The 16,460-nt window shown below is 46.2% G+C and overlaps 1 protein-coding gene across 1 annotated transcript in view; it reads left to right on the forward strand.

Moving 5' to 3' along the window:
- The window catches only part of LOC144141977 (uncharacterized), a 53,410-nt gene extending 40,124 nt beyond the window's left edge, over window positions 1-13,286 (forward strand). Inside the window, exons 3-5 of the mRNA XM_077673406.1 lie at window positions 3,896-4,262; window positions 10,029-10,185; window positions 12,722-13,286. Coding sequence (XP_077529532.1) covers window positions 3,896-4,262; window positions 10,029-10,185; window positions 12,722-12,891 — 694 coding nt within the window. The 3' untranslated portion in view covers window positions 12,892-13,286. The remainder of the gene's footprint in view (window positions 1-3,895; window positions 4,263-10,028; window positions 10,186-12,721) is intronic.
- The last annotated feature ends 3,174 nt before the right edge of the window (window positions 13,287-16,460 follow it).

Below are 16,460 nucleotides of genomic sequence, written 5' to 3' on the forward strand. Positions count from 1 at the left end.
AAGCCTATCACCTATATAATTGGTGCTTTGTACAGGGCCTTAACTGCTGCTTATGTACCAGTGAAGAAATGTAATGCCGCGAGCATCCCAGTCGTCAGCGAGTAACAGGTTTCCGCTGCCTCCTTTCCCACTTGCCACTGTACATTCAAACCGACACAACTCACCGTTTCCTTTTGCCCGCTGTAGGTGTCATGTACGATTGATTGGCTAGGGACCACTGTAGCAGTATTACACGTCATAGGGCTAGGATGTTCTGTAAGTAGCGATGTAGCAATATTATTCGGGAAAAACCTTCGGATTTCGTGCAACATATAGTCATGAAAGTGTGAAAGTTATCTGCCTAGAGCGCGAAAACCGACCGCAGAAATCATTCACTGATGTCCAACCACTTTCCTGAATTGGGGTGTTTGCCTAGAGGAGAGCTCCACAGAAGGGCAAAAGAGGATTTTAGTATCAAGTACTTAAAGACTGAAGGCGGGCGCAGTCAAAATAGATTGCGAGAAGGGGAGACGTCTAGCCAAAAGTCACCTGCAAGTATTCAGCAAGTGCTTAATTGTGGGAAGTTTCTCAACACCGCATCATAATGAGTGCAGTTTTTGTTTCGCCCCGTTTTCAGAATTGAGAGTTTGTAACGATGGACACTAGAATGAACGAACGAATACAATTTTTACTGAGAACAGCTTGTCTAAAAGTAGGAATGTGGCCTGTTTCAGCGATAAGGTCAAGCCATTGGACAATCAATACAGTCGGGTGTCCGAAAACAAAGCGCAGTTTCGGTTACAGCTCAGAACAAGCAGAACTAGCAAAAATGAGCGCCAAGTTATTTTTTGTTTCTAGATAAAGCATGCCTAAGTAACTGGGTATGCGTACTGCTGGTTCTACACAAAACGTGGGCCAGGTAGAAGATGAAAGTAGGTTTTTATTTTGCATTGTTTATTTTCATATTACCCGGAATCGGTCTTACAGTGATCAAAGAATGAATGAATGAATAAAATATTTATAGCACATACGAGTGGCCTTATTACCACGCAATATGAATCCGGAGTACCACAAGGCCAGAAGAAATCCCCGAGCACGGATCATGTCCCCAATGTACAAACAAACTAAATACCGGTTATGTGGACACATCACCTGTGTAGTGAGGGGACGGGTACGAGAAATCACATCCTGCACAGTCAATACCACCGCGATTGATTTTGCCGAAGGAGCTGCAGTTGCTAACGCCATCACCACTACCCAACACCAAATCACCATACTCACCGACTCTCAGGCGGCAGCAGAAATTGCCTACAAGTTCCAATTTCTGAAACGGCACTGCATCTTCTTTTAACAAGACCGAGAATTCCCGAAGTTTATATAGTTTGGGTGCCCGGACACGAATCCTTTGAGGGGAGTGAGGCGGCTCAAGCCGCTGCCCGCGCTTACACACCTGGTTGTTTTTGTCACAGGGCAGTCACCACCTTTTCCACCTAACCCGCAACCTCTCTTGCGCTACACAGACATCCTGATGGATAACCGACCCAAACGGCGAATTTTCCCAATTCCACACCACCAACTCAGAAGGGATGAAGCAACAACGTTTATAAGACTCCAAACCAACACCTATCCACACCTTACCCCTATTCGTGCCATTTATCGATCAGAAAATACGTTTTAACCTGTCTTTGCGTATAAACGTAGTACTTTTGTTGCGTTGGCGCAGCGCCAAAGGAATTTGTGTAGTCTAATTTTTACTGCGCAGCACTTTAGCGTCCGCTGCTGTGGTTTGGAGGCGGTGACGGCGTAGTAACCGAGCGAACGATGAAAACGCAGAAGACTCAAAGAAAACGGGGAAGGAGAGTGTCGCGAAATTGTGACGATGAGGGCAGTTCGCATAGGCGGCGCGAGACGCTCCTCCGAAAGTGTGAGCGGAAGGGCAGCAGGCCGAGCCAGCACCACACACGTGTGGGAAAACCGCCCACGGCGTCTATGGCGCCCGAGCAAGGAAACGCAGAACCAGGTGCCCATTAAAGCGAGAGTCTTGTTTCAGGTTCACAAAAAGCACAGAAGCCCCGTCCCCGCCGCGTGCTCCACGTTCATAGGCCCTCACTGCGTGGATCATCCAAACCACGTGAAGTTTGCGCGGGAGGTTCAATCACGGTTTCCCACAACATTCTCGGCGGTGCCAGCGCGCAGCGAGATAATGGCAGAGTAGCGTGCCCACCGTGCGTTCGCGCTTGGGGCGATCCCCTCCTGAGGCACAGCAGCTATGCGCCTTGAACGATAAGACCGCAGTTCGCGCTGCGCAAAAACCCTGCATTTGGGGTGGCGTAATCGTCAGCTATGTTTATACTACTGGCCGAACTATTATCTGATGCGGCGCAAATGTCTATAGTCGCTTGTGTGGCATGTAAGTGACGAGTGTACGCCAATCACAAAGGTTTCGGTATCGACAGGCGAACTGGATGGCGATGATGCAGTGAAAGTGAGAGAGAGAGAGAACTTTATTGAGTGGCAAATAGCACTATCTCCAGCACGTTCTATACACCAATGTAGACTCCGAAACATGTGTAAAATATTACACATCTTTAGTCTGAACAGGCTACGTCCCGATAGCAAAGCACAGCACGTTCTATACACCAATGTAGACTCCGAAACATGTGTACCAGATTACACATCTTTAGTCTGAACAGGTTACGTCCCGATAGCAAAGCACAGGTATCATCCGTAACTCCTATAGCTGTTGTTTCAATATTTAGAAAGCTGCATTTACCGCGGGAGGCTCAAGGGGATCCTGGAATGCCCTCCGCAGATACATGGATGTACATAAAACAAAATAACGCAATTATTTACCAATCATTTCCACCAGTAATTTTGTTAATGCGATAAGTCTTAGTTCAGAAATTGTGAATCAAAAACGCCCATAGGCGCCGCGTGGCGTGTGTTCTCTTCTCACCACTCTCTTAGCTGTTGACGCCGCGCGAGCATTCCCTCCCATGATGCTTTGCTCCTCAGAGGTGCCGTCTCAGGCCATTTCTGGTTTCGTGCTCCGCGACTGCCCGTTGCGGTGGCTGCTATTGGATGCACTTCGAAACGACAATTTAAAGCGCTGTAGAATTCGTGGCGACGAATGCACGGGATAGGAATTAATCGCTTTATGAGGCGCACGGGGAGGATCGTAGGTCTCTTGTTCTCTTCCCTGCAGCGCGCAGTTTATCCAAAAAGCACCGTCTCACATCCGCCACAACGGTACGGGGCTTTGTTTTGCGTTGTCGCGATAATTTGTGCCGGCGGCATGTGAAAAAACATTTTAAGGTGCCTGAGAAGGCAAAAAAACCTTTTTACTCGGCAAAATGAACAAAAGTGTGTTCTCCCGGCCATGCTGATGTGAAGTGCAGTGTTTTTACGTAATTGCCAATTGCTACACAAGATTTTAAAGGGAAGTCGTAATACATTGGGCACAGCATTTTCGATACCAATGCCTTTATCAAGCAGGTTTTCATATAGTCTTCTTGGCGAGCTTCCTCTCGCTGCGGAAACAGTGTTATAAAAGGCCATTTGGAGCGCTAACAATTCAAAGTATATTTTCACTGCTGACAAGTGGTTTAGTAGAATAAGAATGTATAACTTCCTTCAATTTAGCGCATGTTGTAACTATATAAACATATATTTATATCGTTTCAACATGCGTTAAATGCGTTACGACTACATAGTCATAAAGCTAGGATGAATGGAAACTCCTGTTAGTGAAATGTATAGATATTCAAGGGTTTCGCCGGCTAACCGGTATTTATCTATGGAACCCCAAGCTTCGGAAAAAAATTCACACGTGTGTCGATGTAAGCAAACAAGAACTTATTTGTCAAACAGCCTTTCCTTTGTGAGTAAGAGTCGTCCTCCTTTTACGATGACGCAGCCTCACTCTTCATCACCTTCTGCCCCGCCTGCCCGCTGGGTTCCAGAAGCTTGTGGCTGTGGACAACTCCGAGGCTATGCTTGAAGCTGCAAGGGTGAAGTCCCCGCACGACAAGATTGTGTACAAAAGATTGGACATTACTGTAGACGAGGACGTCGCTCGCTTCATCAAAGAGAACGGGCGCTTTGATATGGTGTTCTCCTTCGGCGCCCTTCACTGGATTCGGGACCAGCACCACGCTGCCAGGAATATCGCTGAGCTCGTCACTCCAGGCGGAGAATGCTTCTTGTCGTTCGCACCAAGCATGCCCCTTTTCGACATTTACGCCGCGATGCTCGAATCACCACGCTGGAGTAGCTACTCCGAAGTAAGTTTGTATACCGTCATTTATAACGTTTGTATACTAAACTGTTGGCTAGAATCGTAACCTAACACTTTATTTGTGGTAGCCGATGCTGATTGAAGGGAAGACTCATTGGTCATCCGCGCTCATAACTTGGGTGGAGATTGTTTTCAAACGTAAATGGCTGTTTACCGAGAAAATGTTCCGCTCAAATGAATTTGCACCAGTATAAAAAAAGGAGTGTGCAGAGCTCAAAAGTTGGCGGATAGTCTGCTTGAAAACCTCTTGTGAAATAAACAAATAGCAAACAGGCTCAAAACAGTCGGCTACGAATCGCAGCGCTCTCTGTAGTAAACGGCTTTGGAGGCTTCCCTTATACCCAAAGATGTTGCAAACCTTCTATGAACAGACAGGTAGGCGAAGGAACTATGATATATAAAAAAATCACGTTGGCTTCTGCCAATGCTATGCTCGGTCACTTCATTCCTTGAGTCATGCAGCTGGAATATAGACTTCAGAATGTTTCCAGGGGCATGGTGCACTGAGGACTCAATTTTGGGTTGTGTAACCATATTAACATTTGGTAAACCTCTCCCCCAAGCCGAGTTGCGTGGTATTAATATTTGAAGTACTTTCTGACTTTGAAATTGTGAAGGAATCGAGTGTTGTTACTGAAAATTGATAAGTTTGCTGCTTAACCAGGCCAAAACCCTTTTGGAAGCACTCTATCGTCCGCATAGTGCCAGCCTCCCAATTTGTTGGGACTTCTTTCACAATTTTATGTCATATCGTAACCGCTCCCACCAATAGCAGTAACTTTAACATTTATACTGAAAAATATGCAACAGCGGCTGAACCCTTTGTCTAGATTCATAAATGCAATTGTTTTTGCAGTGGCATCACGTTGCCAGCCAGGGTACATTGTCACCATCATTAGTGATCGAGAATTCTTTTACAAACTACGGAAAATTCAGCGTCACATGCCACAAGCTGGGGCATCACTTATTAAATGTCGATTTGTATTACCGTAAAACTACCCGCAGCTCCTGCTCTGCTGTAAAGGCCGAATACACGTGGAGTGTGCTGTACCACCCAAAACTATATAATGGTGAAGAAGGCTGCGCGAAACCGAGAAGCATAAGTTCTACCCCCACCATGGATTTTGACGCATTACTCCTGTATATTCGAGACAAACGTGTACTTTTTCTTTTTCTGCCCCCCTTACTCAATGCCCTACACAGTGGGCCTGTAAGGTACTTGTAAATAAATAAAAAAAAAGTGCTACGATTAGCTTATCAGCATAACTAAACTGATACTTTCGTAATTGTTCCCTGTCTAATAATGATCCTGTAAATAAAAACACGTAGACCCTGGGTCCCCTAACACTCTAGCAAATAAATAAAGTGCAATAAAAGATATTCGAATCATTAGTTTAGTACCGGGAGTTATAAAACTGAACTGACTACAAGCAATACCAGAAAAAGTTAAGTGGGAAATGGCAGGAGCCAAAAACGAACACTGTCATCGTAGTTTTGATAGGAACTGGCTGCGCATGAAAGGGGGAGTTTGAGTAAAAACTGAATACCATAATACGTGCAAAAAGTGCTTGCACGCAACAGGGAGTGGTGTGGAAAAAAAAGATAAGGAAACATTGCTCAGAAAAAAAAAACTAACGAACACATTTAGACACTTCTAATTAAAAAAAATGGGGCAGATGGTGAGAAAAGGGAAATATTCTGCCTCCAACACAAATTATAATCCTGACACTAAGATGTCTCTCCGAAGTTAGCGGCATTTCTAAACCTGAAGAACAGTCGAACGCATTATACACAGGAGGTAGAAGAAACACCAATAAGGCATGTAATAGACCTTCTCACTCAAGAAACTTTATAGCTCCTCTTTCCACCGTGACATTTTAAAACAGCATGAAAATTGTCTGCGTAACAGTCGTGCAAAAATGAAGAGACACAGATAACGTGGCTGAAAATTCCCCTGTTCAAGTGTTTTCTAAACGCGTAGAAAAAGTATTCGAAGATGACTGTTATGTCTTTCTCTCTACCCTAATAATTACTAACTATCCTACCACTCTGCAGTTCAACTTGCCACGAAAAAGAAAGAAAGAGTTATGACAAATAAATTACCATGCCGTAAATAAATACTAAAAAAGCAGGTGACTCATTGAGCACCAGGATTCACTCCTCGCTCACCGTATTATTTTACTGAGGCCGTCAAAATCAATATTTCAAGATTTGGGAATGCTCTAACGGTTGTTTTCTAGGATGAAATGTTGTGGAACGAGTGCATACTAATCACATGTCTTTGAAACTCCTCCAAAAAGTGCAGGTGTCTCGACTAGGTATTGTTGCATGAAGCCTACGGCAATCTGAAAACTACGTTGTCCTACTTTGTTAAATTCACAGCGCAGTAACCCCCGTTAAAATGGGGAACTACCACAGTCCAGAACCTAAAAAAATCAAACACTATTATCGGGACAAGCAGTGCGGCCATTGAATATGTTTCTTACTTATGGAACGCCCCGGGAAGTTGCTGAAGGACGCAGATTTTTAAATCTGTCGAAAGCAATAAATGCGTCCGGCGAGGATACGTAGACTTAATTTCATCAGCGGCAAATTTCTACGGGAGTACATTTGAGTAAGCTTTTGTGTGTGATTATGAATTAATTTCACCATCAAAATAACTATGGTCAGTAACCGATTAGTCATAAATTGTACCAAAAAAATGGAAGCGGCTTACCTAAGCTAACCTTGAATATGCAAAGCAAAAGTGTGGTTGAGTCTGGTTGTGTCTTGCTTTCGCTTGGTTAGCCTTTGATGTAGCTCTATTGTCAACCACGGCTCAAAGCTGTTCGGTCGCGTGCAACGCTCGCAGAAGGAGGCACTGGGTCGCTTTCATTCCCGGGCAATGCGGCGTTTCCCTATCACGGCGAACGCGGCACAAGATGAGTCATATCGCCCGAAACGGCTCAGCGGCGCATGCGTGGGAGGCTGTGGGTTTGGTTGGCTGTCGATCAGCTGAGCGGCCGCGACTGAAACGGCCACGATGTGAGCAGAACGGCTTAAAATGGGGCCTTGTGCGCAGCGCCGACAGCGTGCCCAGCAAATTACGCGACGCGCTTCGAAGGGATTGTCTCCGGGGGATTGTCTCCGGTCGAAAAATTAACTTGTGCATCTTCCGTGAAACGAAACCGCTGGGCGATAGTAGTAAAGCTTTGCTTTAAAAAATCCGCATCTGGGCTTCACCATACGATTCCGGCAGGTCAAATCAGCAAGACGGAATGTGGGAACCTGGCCAATGACGAGGCCGAGGCTGCGATTAAGTAGAAAATAAAATGTGCGCAGGAACATCGAACGCAAATGCACACCCTGCACTGCTGTGCCTTTGACAGCAAAGCTTTGCTACTCTCGTCCAGCAGTTTTGCCGCAGTGCGCAAGTTCACTTTTTCACCGCTGATGACCCTCTGGAACACATACCTTGAAACGCATCACGTGATTCCCCGGATTCGCTTTCGGCGCCGCGCACAAGGCGTTGTTTTCGGTACTTCTGCTCAGCTAGCCGCGGCGGACGCGGCCGATCAGCTGATCGCCAGGCGTCCACACCGCAGCCTCCCACGCATGCGTCGCTCGGTCGTCTCGGGCTACGTGACTCCCCTCGCGCCCGGAGAACAGGTACGGCGCGTTCGCCGTGAATGAAAGCAAAGCCGGGTATCTGCCTATGAGCGTTGCACGGGATCGAACGGCTTCGAGCCATGGTCACCAAAACAGCTGCATCAAAGGTTAACCAAACGAAACCAGGACCCAACCAGACTAAGCCAACCTTTTGCTTCGCATATCCAAGGTAAGCTGAGCGAAGCCGCAGACATTTCTTACTCTCATTGGATGCTCCGCCTCATTGTTCCCAAAATCTGCATGTTTGGACTACCTCACGAGTCCCCCGGAATGTTGGGGAGTACATGCGAAAACGTGTTCGCGCCTCAGCACTGATTCATTACAATCGTCACTAAATTGAAGTCAATTTAAGTCACTAAATTAAAGTCATTTTTTTTCTTCTCGTTCATTTCTATCTTATTTTTTTGAACACAGGTTTTCTTGTTCTTTTCTAATTTTTTCTATTTTGTCTAATACTGCTTGAACATGTGGTTTCAGTGCGTGTATGCCCCCCCCCCCCCCTACGTAATACCCTCATTGAAGGCCTTTAGGGGTAATATGAAATAAATAAATAAATAAATAAAATGGTCTTCAGCTGCACTGGAATTCAAGAACGTCTTGAGAAAAAAAAAACTACATTTTAATGAATGCTTAAAGTAGTCGCCAGCATATGTACCTAGATATTAAATACAATGTGTCTATGAGAAAGTCACGCGAATCAACATATTTATATTACAATTCAGTGTCTTTTTTTTGGGCCACTTGAGTGCGCCTGCTTAGTTTTATTTTATGCGCTATTATACCGAAACATGCTTTTGCCACTGCATTTTTATCGTACTTTTAAAGTAAACGTTTCGCTGCTTTACGGGAGTACAAGTGTCTTATTTTCCCGCCTACCCTCTTTTTAAGGGGGGCTTTATTGAGTGCTGTATTAGTGCAAATAAAAAAACTTTACTGACTCTGATTGATAAGGTAAAGTCCAAGTGCTGACGTCGGTTCTTGCCTTCAAAGCTGTTTTATAGGCTTAGAAATGTTCCGGAATTTTGTTTTATAAATTGCATAAGCATATTCTACGCGAAAGTATTCTAAGCTTTGTTCATTTGAGTTTGATCTTTGAGAAATGTTTTTTCTGGGCATTTTTAATAGAATGCAAAGTTCATACTGTTTTTTTCGTGCTGGCTTCAAAGCATCTCAACTTCTTAGCACCCTGCGAAGCTTGATATGTCCGTGGAGTAAAGAATAGAAAAACAGCTCTCTCAAAAGCAATTTTATTTCAGACGAGTGGGTCATAAAAACTATCCTGGACAAATATAGATAACAATTCCCAACATACACCGAAGCTATCCCTCGGAGCTATGAGCTTCCCCCTGTAATGATCTACCAAAGGCATACGCACATTGGAAAGCCAGTGAAGCGTCTGGATTTCAATCGCATGGTAGAAGAACGGATGCAGAAAAATCCAAAGCTTCCTTTCTCGTGGGTAAAGTACGCCATTGCCTGGGTTCCTTTGAAACGTAAAACTTCGCTACCAGTTCTGGGAGCGAACGCTGAAAGCGGCCGTACACCACCATAAATAAACGCTGTTATTTTTTTTTGTAATTCCTGGAAGTACAGTGAAAGCCACAGTTAGAGCGAGCATAGAGGGGATTATCTCGTCACAGCAGATGCGTGTTCTAGCGTCTGCTTTGAACTTGGGATTCCCTTTAAAGGAGCTGTCCTACCAGTAGTCACGATACCACTCGAATATCGACATTTAAGTGCGCTAGCAATGCCCAGACCAAGAAAGACAGAAAACTCTTTTTAGCATGTGCTAAGTCTTCTGAGCTGCAGAGCAGTAATATTTTACTGAAGTACTTTGTCGGCATTTTATTTGAATACTGGGTGCAGTTGCTGAGAATGTTTTGAGAAAGCATTTCATATTTTGAAAAAAAAAACACTTCATAAAGGGTTGCAAGGATTCTTTAAACTACGGCTTCATTTGGATTCAGATCTTCTGTTTTGCCAAAAACGACAATTTGGGTGTTGTATATTCTTTGCATAAGTTGGCACCTAGATCGTCTACGGTGATTAATTGTGGCTCTGTCACGCTGATGACGTAACATGGTTGCATTTTTTTCTCTCACAGCACATAAAGAACCTTATTCCGGTTACTCATGGGATGGACGTGATGTCACTGCGCTCATACGCCGCCAGCTTTGCCAGGGCTGCTAACGTCACTCCGCTGACTTGCGAAGTACTCACTTCCTCTCTGGATTTGAAAGTCACAGCAAGAAAACTTGCCGGTACGTACGCTATGTGAATATTTATTACGCAAGCCTTCGATTTGTAGCCATGCTTCTTTGAATTTCTGAAAATCAGCAATCCAGGAGTACGTTGCGGCACTTGTACAGGTACAGTCACGGATAATTCAAATAGAAACCCCGGAGTGCGCGGCCGAAGATACCAGTGCCATCGCCTGGCAGCGACCGGGGAAAACACACGGACACAAACAGTAGAGATTTAGGAAGGTAGGGTGGCCGTCCTACTGCGAGATGTCGCCCTCTCCTTTTGATCGCATGCTTGCCTCGTCGCCATGCCCCAAGAGTGGGGCAAGCCATGCAAGGACACACCACCACCGCACCCGAGTGTGTCAGTCGTGCTGAGAGCAATGCGACACGTAATTGTTCTGCAGCCAGTGCTTGTGTGGGAAACGAGTGAAGGCTCTGGAAAGGCATATTGTTAAGTTCACAAGCTTTCCTGAAGAAAACCAGCGCACAGAAATGGGGACAAAAATAAATGCATGCCACCGAATTTCTGATGGCATTGCACGGTTTTGCGTTCGCGGGGTAGTGGCTCGGGAAATAAACAAAAAAAGCTCATTTGTTTGATGCAGCCATAGCTAACTCGCTTAGTGGATTTTGTGCGTGTAGAAAACAACATTCCACCAGAATCTGTCTCCAATGATATGTATCACTGCAAGCATTGTATGGGCTGGGGTGATCACTGGCAGGATTGTAATATTCACAAAAACTAAGAAGTTGGCCACCTCCTACCCTTCTATAGGCCAGTTTCCCTTGCACAAATTTTCTGGCGGACGGATTTTTTTTCAGGCACTCCAGTGCATGTAGAAATCTCCCGAGCGGGCAGCACTGAACATGCTTTTTGGAGTGTCTCGGTTGTCCCTAGTTATTTGCTCAAGTTGCCGCACCACATATGCATAAAAAAATCCGCATTGCGACCCTGGCACAGCGAGAAGCGGCCGCTCGTGTGTGCCGAGCACACAGTACCCGCAGTTATCTCGAACCGCATCAATAACAGTTGATTTCAGCGCTGTTGCGGCATGGCGACAAGGGAAGCATGCGAGCGAGGAGAGGGCAACCTATCGCAGTCGGAAGGACCCCTCGCTCCCGACATCTCTACTGCGCATATTCGTGGGTTTTTCATGGGCGCTGTTAGGTGACGGCGCCGGTATCTTCAGCCGTGCGTTCCGCGTTTCGTATTGGAGCTGACCATGACTGTACAAACAGTGGACGTGCACTGCCACTGTCTTTAAAATCGGCTTGCACGAGCATATATGGTTTAACAAGGAAACATAAAGTGGTATGAAAGTATTTCAAAGCAAACAGGTACACTCAAATATTGATTGATTGATTAATTGATTGATTGGTTGATTGATTGATTGATTGATTGATTGATTGATTGATTGATTGATTGATTGATTGATTGATTGATTGATTGATTGATTGATTGATTGATTGATTGATTGATTGATTGATTGATTGATTGTGGGGTTTACCGTGCCGACACAACGCAGACGAAAAGGCGGGCCGTATTTGAGGGCTCCGGAATAATTCTGACCAACTGGGGATCTTTAAAGTGTGCCGAAATGTCGTACACACGAGTGTTTTTGTTTTTCACCTCAATCAGAAAAGCGGCCGCCACGGTCGGGAATTGAACCCACGACCTTGTGCTCAGGCGGAAAACGCCTTAGTCACTGAGCCACCGTGGTGGTTTACATTCACATATCAAATGGCGTTGCAGGAATGAGTCCTACACCACGACAGAAATATACATAGGAGCATGGGAGCTCTTAAACAATCCACGCGAAGGAGGATTAGCGTATAATTCGAGACAATTTTGGCAGGCTGAGGAGTTTCGGATACGGTTGAGAAAGGAACGAGCATGAGTAAGGAGAGTATTTGAGTTTATGCACCGAAGAATGCGTTTCGTTCTATGGGTTGTTGTTCCCCTTTATATGCTGTTCTCCCGATTCGGGGTGGGCTTCGTGAAGATGTGACCTAATGATCGCATTATTAAGTTGTAGGGAAATTGCTAAGGAGAGGAAAAGTTAAAGAAATACAGATGTGGGAAATGCTGGGACGACGAACGATAACCGTAGAGACATGGCTCCTGCAACGACAGAGCACAAGATCGAAGCTACGCCCTTGTATATGCAATGCGCAGCCCTCAGCGACCTGAAGGTGGATCATGCGGTTTTGAAGCCAGGTCAAAATAAATGTGCCGGCAGCATTTGCGCTTCGCTGCCTTGCTTGGTTTTCAACGAATTGAGGCATTCTCCTTCCTGCGTGAGGTTCAGTAAGCTTGAGCTGACCATGATTTGTTATTTGTTCGCCTATATGCATTTGCTTGCATGCCCGATATGACAAGCGACATCTAATGTGGGTGGTTTCCGCAGGTCTTCACACTTTGTTTATGTGTCTCTAAGGCATGTCTGAAATCAAAAATAACCCTAAGGCGGGTTTGGTGTCCGGCGGAAATAGTTGGCTGTTCGCTGTGGCAAGAAAATATTTTGCTCAACCTTTCTTTCAACCTATGCAGCCTTCTACACCACTTCAAATGCAATATATCATCTGCTATCAGACGAGCAAAAAGAAGAACTGAAGAAATTCACCTTTGAGTGTCTGGACAAAATGACCGACCAAATCTCTGGAAATCTCATAATCGACTCACAACGGCTGGTTATTCACGCCTACAAACCATGTCAATGAATCAGGGAAAAAAGAAACAAACAAGAAGGAATGAAAATAAGTGGAATTGGTGATGGGTTCGATTTTTGCTTCTCGTTTGCAAATTTGCGTCTTAGAAGCTTAGAAATTCTAAAAGCAGCGCTCTAATCATGAAATGAACATTGAGAGTTATATTTTAGTCCTACATGGACTTTCTCTTAGCAGGCAATTTGCAATGTATTGGCGTTTGTTAAGTGCGCAGAGTGGAAAACTTGTTGGCTGGGTTTTAAAAGCGCATTTGTCTAATATTAAAGTGTGTCTCTTCTTGTGCTAATTAGAAGTAGGCTTGTTTGTGTTCTTTTTTCATTTGCTGTATTTGTGTACGGGATTTATGTGTGACTATGTATGAATTTATAAAAATAAAGAATGTATTTGTGTATGGGCTTTATGTGTGACTATGTATGAATTTATAAAAATAAAGAAGACGCAACCTTTTTTTTTTGCCGCACGGCGGCCTTTATAATAAATACGTCTTGCTTCTTTAAAGACATAACGCTCTCACACGTCGGGGGTTGTAACGTAAATGCCGCTCCCACTTCTGGGGTTCTCGTGGCTGCCTTCAGACCGTGTTCCATCTGGCCCTCCTTTGGTGGCACGTGGCCCCGGAGGTCTCTAGAATCAACGTTTCGGCGATATCAATTATTTGAGCCGTGGTGAGTTGCGTCACGCTTCAACGATGCGTGGTTGTGCAGATGACTTGGATCCGTCTAATAAGCGTATCAAAGGTCGCAGAAGAGATGGACCCTTCAATGGAGACAAGACTACTCCCGCTGGAGGTGAATTAAAAAAAATTGGGCCCATCTCCCCGCGAGGGGGACTCGAGTAAATGCGTCGCATAGGGGATGGGTGTATTGCGTTAACGTTTAGTGTTTGGGGAGTTGGTGGTAGTGAATGCGTTGTATCAGCAGCTTCTTGACGTAGTTTGAAAGAGTCAAGGATATAAGGCGCGTTCGTAGCCTCCCATTCTGTGTCGGCTTTGTGGCGCAGTGGGTAGAGCACCATGTACATTGCGTTCCGCCCGCAGGGTCGAGGGATCGAAACCAGGCGCCAGATAGTATTTTTTTATATTGTGTAGGGGGAGGGGTGCGGACTACGACTACGGACGTCAGCGCGGGTGACATTGTTAGTTACTGAAATGCTCTGCATTTAAAACAAGTTTTTTGAGCAGGGTGCAGGAGAAGATCTGTCTTGATGAGTCTTCAATGAAGCTATGTTATGAACCTTACTATGTCTGACGGCTGAAGTAGAAATACTTTTATTGCGACGCAGTATACGTATAACCCCCATCCCAGTTTTCATTTCGATGAACCTGATTTACTTCGCGACGCTCCGGGATCCTCCTCGCCACCGCCGTGCCCTCTTTCACAGCTGTTAACTCACTCACCACCACCAATGCCTCTTCCACAATTTCCGCAATGGGCTGACAAGGGTGGTAGAGCCCTTATCACATGCTTGCGGAAAATCACTGGAAATGCGAATGGGCGTAAAAATCACTGAAATCCGCCGCCACCGAAGGTGCAAGGACAGCAGTTGCCACAGTTGCCACCTCAAATCCATCTCACCGAGTAGCTGCGTATCCCTTCCGGTTAAGACCAACTTTCCCGGTTGGAAGGCCGGCATGAGGCCATAATTCTTCTTCAGGTTGGAAGGCTTCCTCAGAGATATTTTTCTCTGGTGTATTTCACGCCTAAGCATGCGCTCATCGCGGGTTACCGGCTTATGCGGGCTTGGGTTAGGGGAAGGAAGGGGCCTGCATTCATAGCTGGGCTTCATGCCGCTACCCATGACATGCCCATTGTGTTAGTAATAGATATAAATGCGGAAGCCTGATGGGTAAAGGTTCCCTGTCAGCTCTCCCCCGTACTTAAGCGGTTTGTGCCTAGGTTGCTGTGTCCCACAGAGAATAAGGTGCCGCCTACGGGAGAGGGAACGGACAGCCACATGTTTGTCCACAAGAATGAAGCTCGAGGTCTTCCAAATTTTGACTCTCTATTAGACGGACGCATGTCGTTCGATTAGAGGAAAAAGAGCGGCAATGGAAGAAGCTTAGGCTCCAACAGCAGCGCTAGTTTGCGTCCGTTCAATGTAGAGTGCAAATTAGAAATGCCTCGAGCTTCATTCTAGCGGACAAAAATGCGGCTGCCCGTTCCCTCCCCCGTAGGAGGCACCTTACTCTCTGTTTAACACACCAACCTAGGCACAAACCACTTAATTACGGGGGATAGATATCGTCGTCCTGTGTATTTCTTTCTTAGTCTACGTCTTTCCGCGCCTGTTGTCGATATGAATCAGCACCAACTCGCCCAACTTGCCATCTTGTTATACGGGGGATAGCGCACAGGGCGCATTTACCATGAGGCTTCCACGTTTAAACCTCTTCTAACCCAATGGCCATGTCATCGGTAGCGGCATGAAGCCCAGCTATGCGTGAACGTTGGCTTGAACAGCCGCGGTAGTGGGCGCGAAAACAAGGAAAAGCTGCTGCCGCCGCCGTTACTACCTTAAGTTTCAGATCGTCGAGTAGCTGCGAATCTTTGCCCACTTAGAGCACTGACGTGAGGCAATAATCCCTTGCAGCGGAGGGAGAATAGTGATGGAATCAGAAGGTAGAGAAGTTTAAAAGGTGCAGAGAAAGACAAAAAGGAAAAAAAAGGGACGAAAGAAACGACTGAGTCAGGTGAGCACATCAGCAATGTACCGGAGCTGGCAGAGAGGCATCGGCTCTGACTACAGCCGCTGCTTAAGGTCGATCGTCTCAATGTCGTAGAGAATCTGGCGGAAGTCTTCCCGTTGCAAGGCAGCGGGCACTTACGAAATAATTGGTCCTCTAACGCGATCCCAGGGAAGTTCTTGACGCTGAAGCTCTCAGTGCAGCTCTGCCCTGGAGGCTGCCTGGGGGGCACAAGCAGTGTAGGTTCCCCAGGTGCTCTGGTAGTAGAAAGGGCTCCAATTCTAGAGGAAGCTTTGCGCTGATGCCCCTACAGGCACTCAGACAGGTTGCAACAGTCGAGCCGCGTATGGAGCAGCAGGCTTCGGGCGACCATGCTGATGTCTCAGGTAGCTGCCACGGCACCAAGCAACTGAACTCCAATGGGGGCGGGGGTGCATCATTTCCACCATACGTTCCAGAATGGTTCCAGCCTCATGAAAAGTGGTGATGTCCAGAGAAACTGCTGTGCCATACTGTTGGCCTCCCTGGCTAGGGCATCAACGTCCTCGTTGCCCTGAACGACGCAGTGACCCGGCAGCTGGTGGAGCCGCAGAACAACAAGCTCGGCTTGCAAACCTGAAACATTTGGCCGCGAGGGAGCGCTCGGGGTAGCCGTGTATGCTGGAGGGCTGTTCGCCTTTTTACCACCGCAACAGGGCAGGCCTTGAGTCCGCAATATTGACCGACCCGGCGTGGCCGGCATGTAGTGATGGCGTGTGCCGCCGATGAATGAACGACCAAACAACTACAGTGCACATCAGAACAAAAACCCCTTTATTACAACCTGCGCATACGTATATACTAAACACTGGCGCCACCAGCGGCAGTGATCGCGGAACCG

The sequence above is a fragment of the Haemaphysalis longicornis genome, unplaced genomic scaffold (assembly GCF_048455015.1).
Source record: "Haemaphysalis longicornis isolate Haplotype H1 unplaced genomic scaffold, Haemaphysalis longicornis Haplotype H1 scaffold_6, whole genome shotgun sequence".
In the NCBI taxonomy this organism is placed as follows: Eukaryota; Metazoa; Arthropoda; class Arachnida; order Ixodida; family Ixodidae; genus Haemaphysalis; species Haemaphysalis longicornis.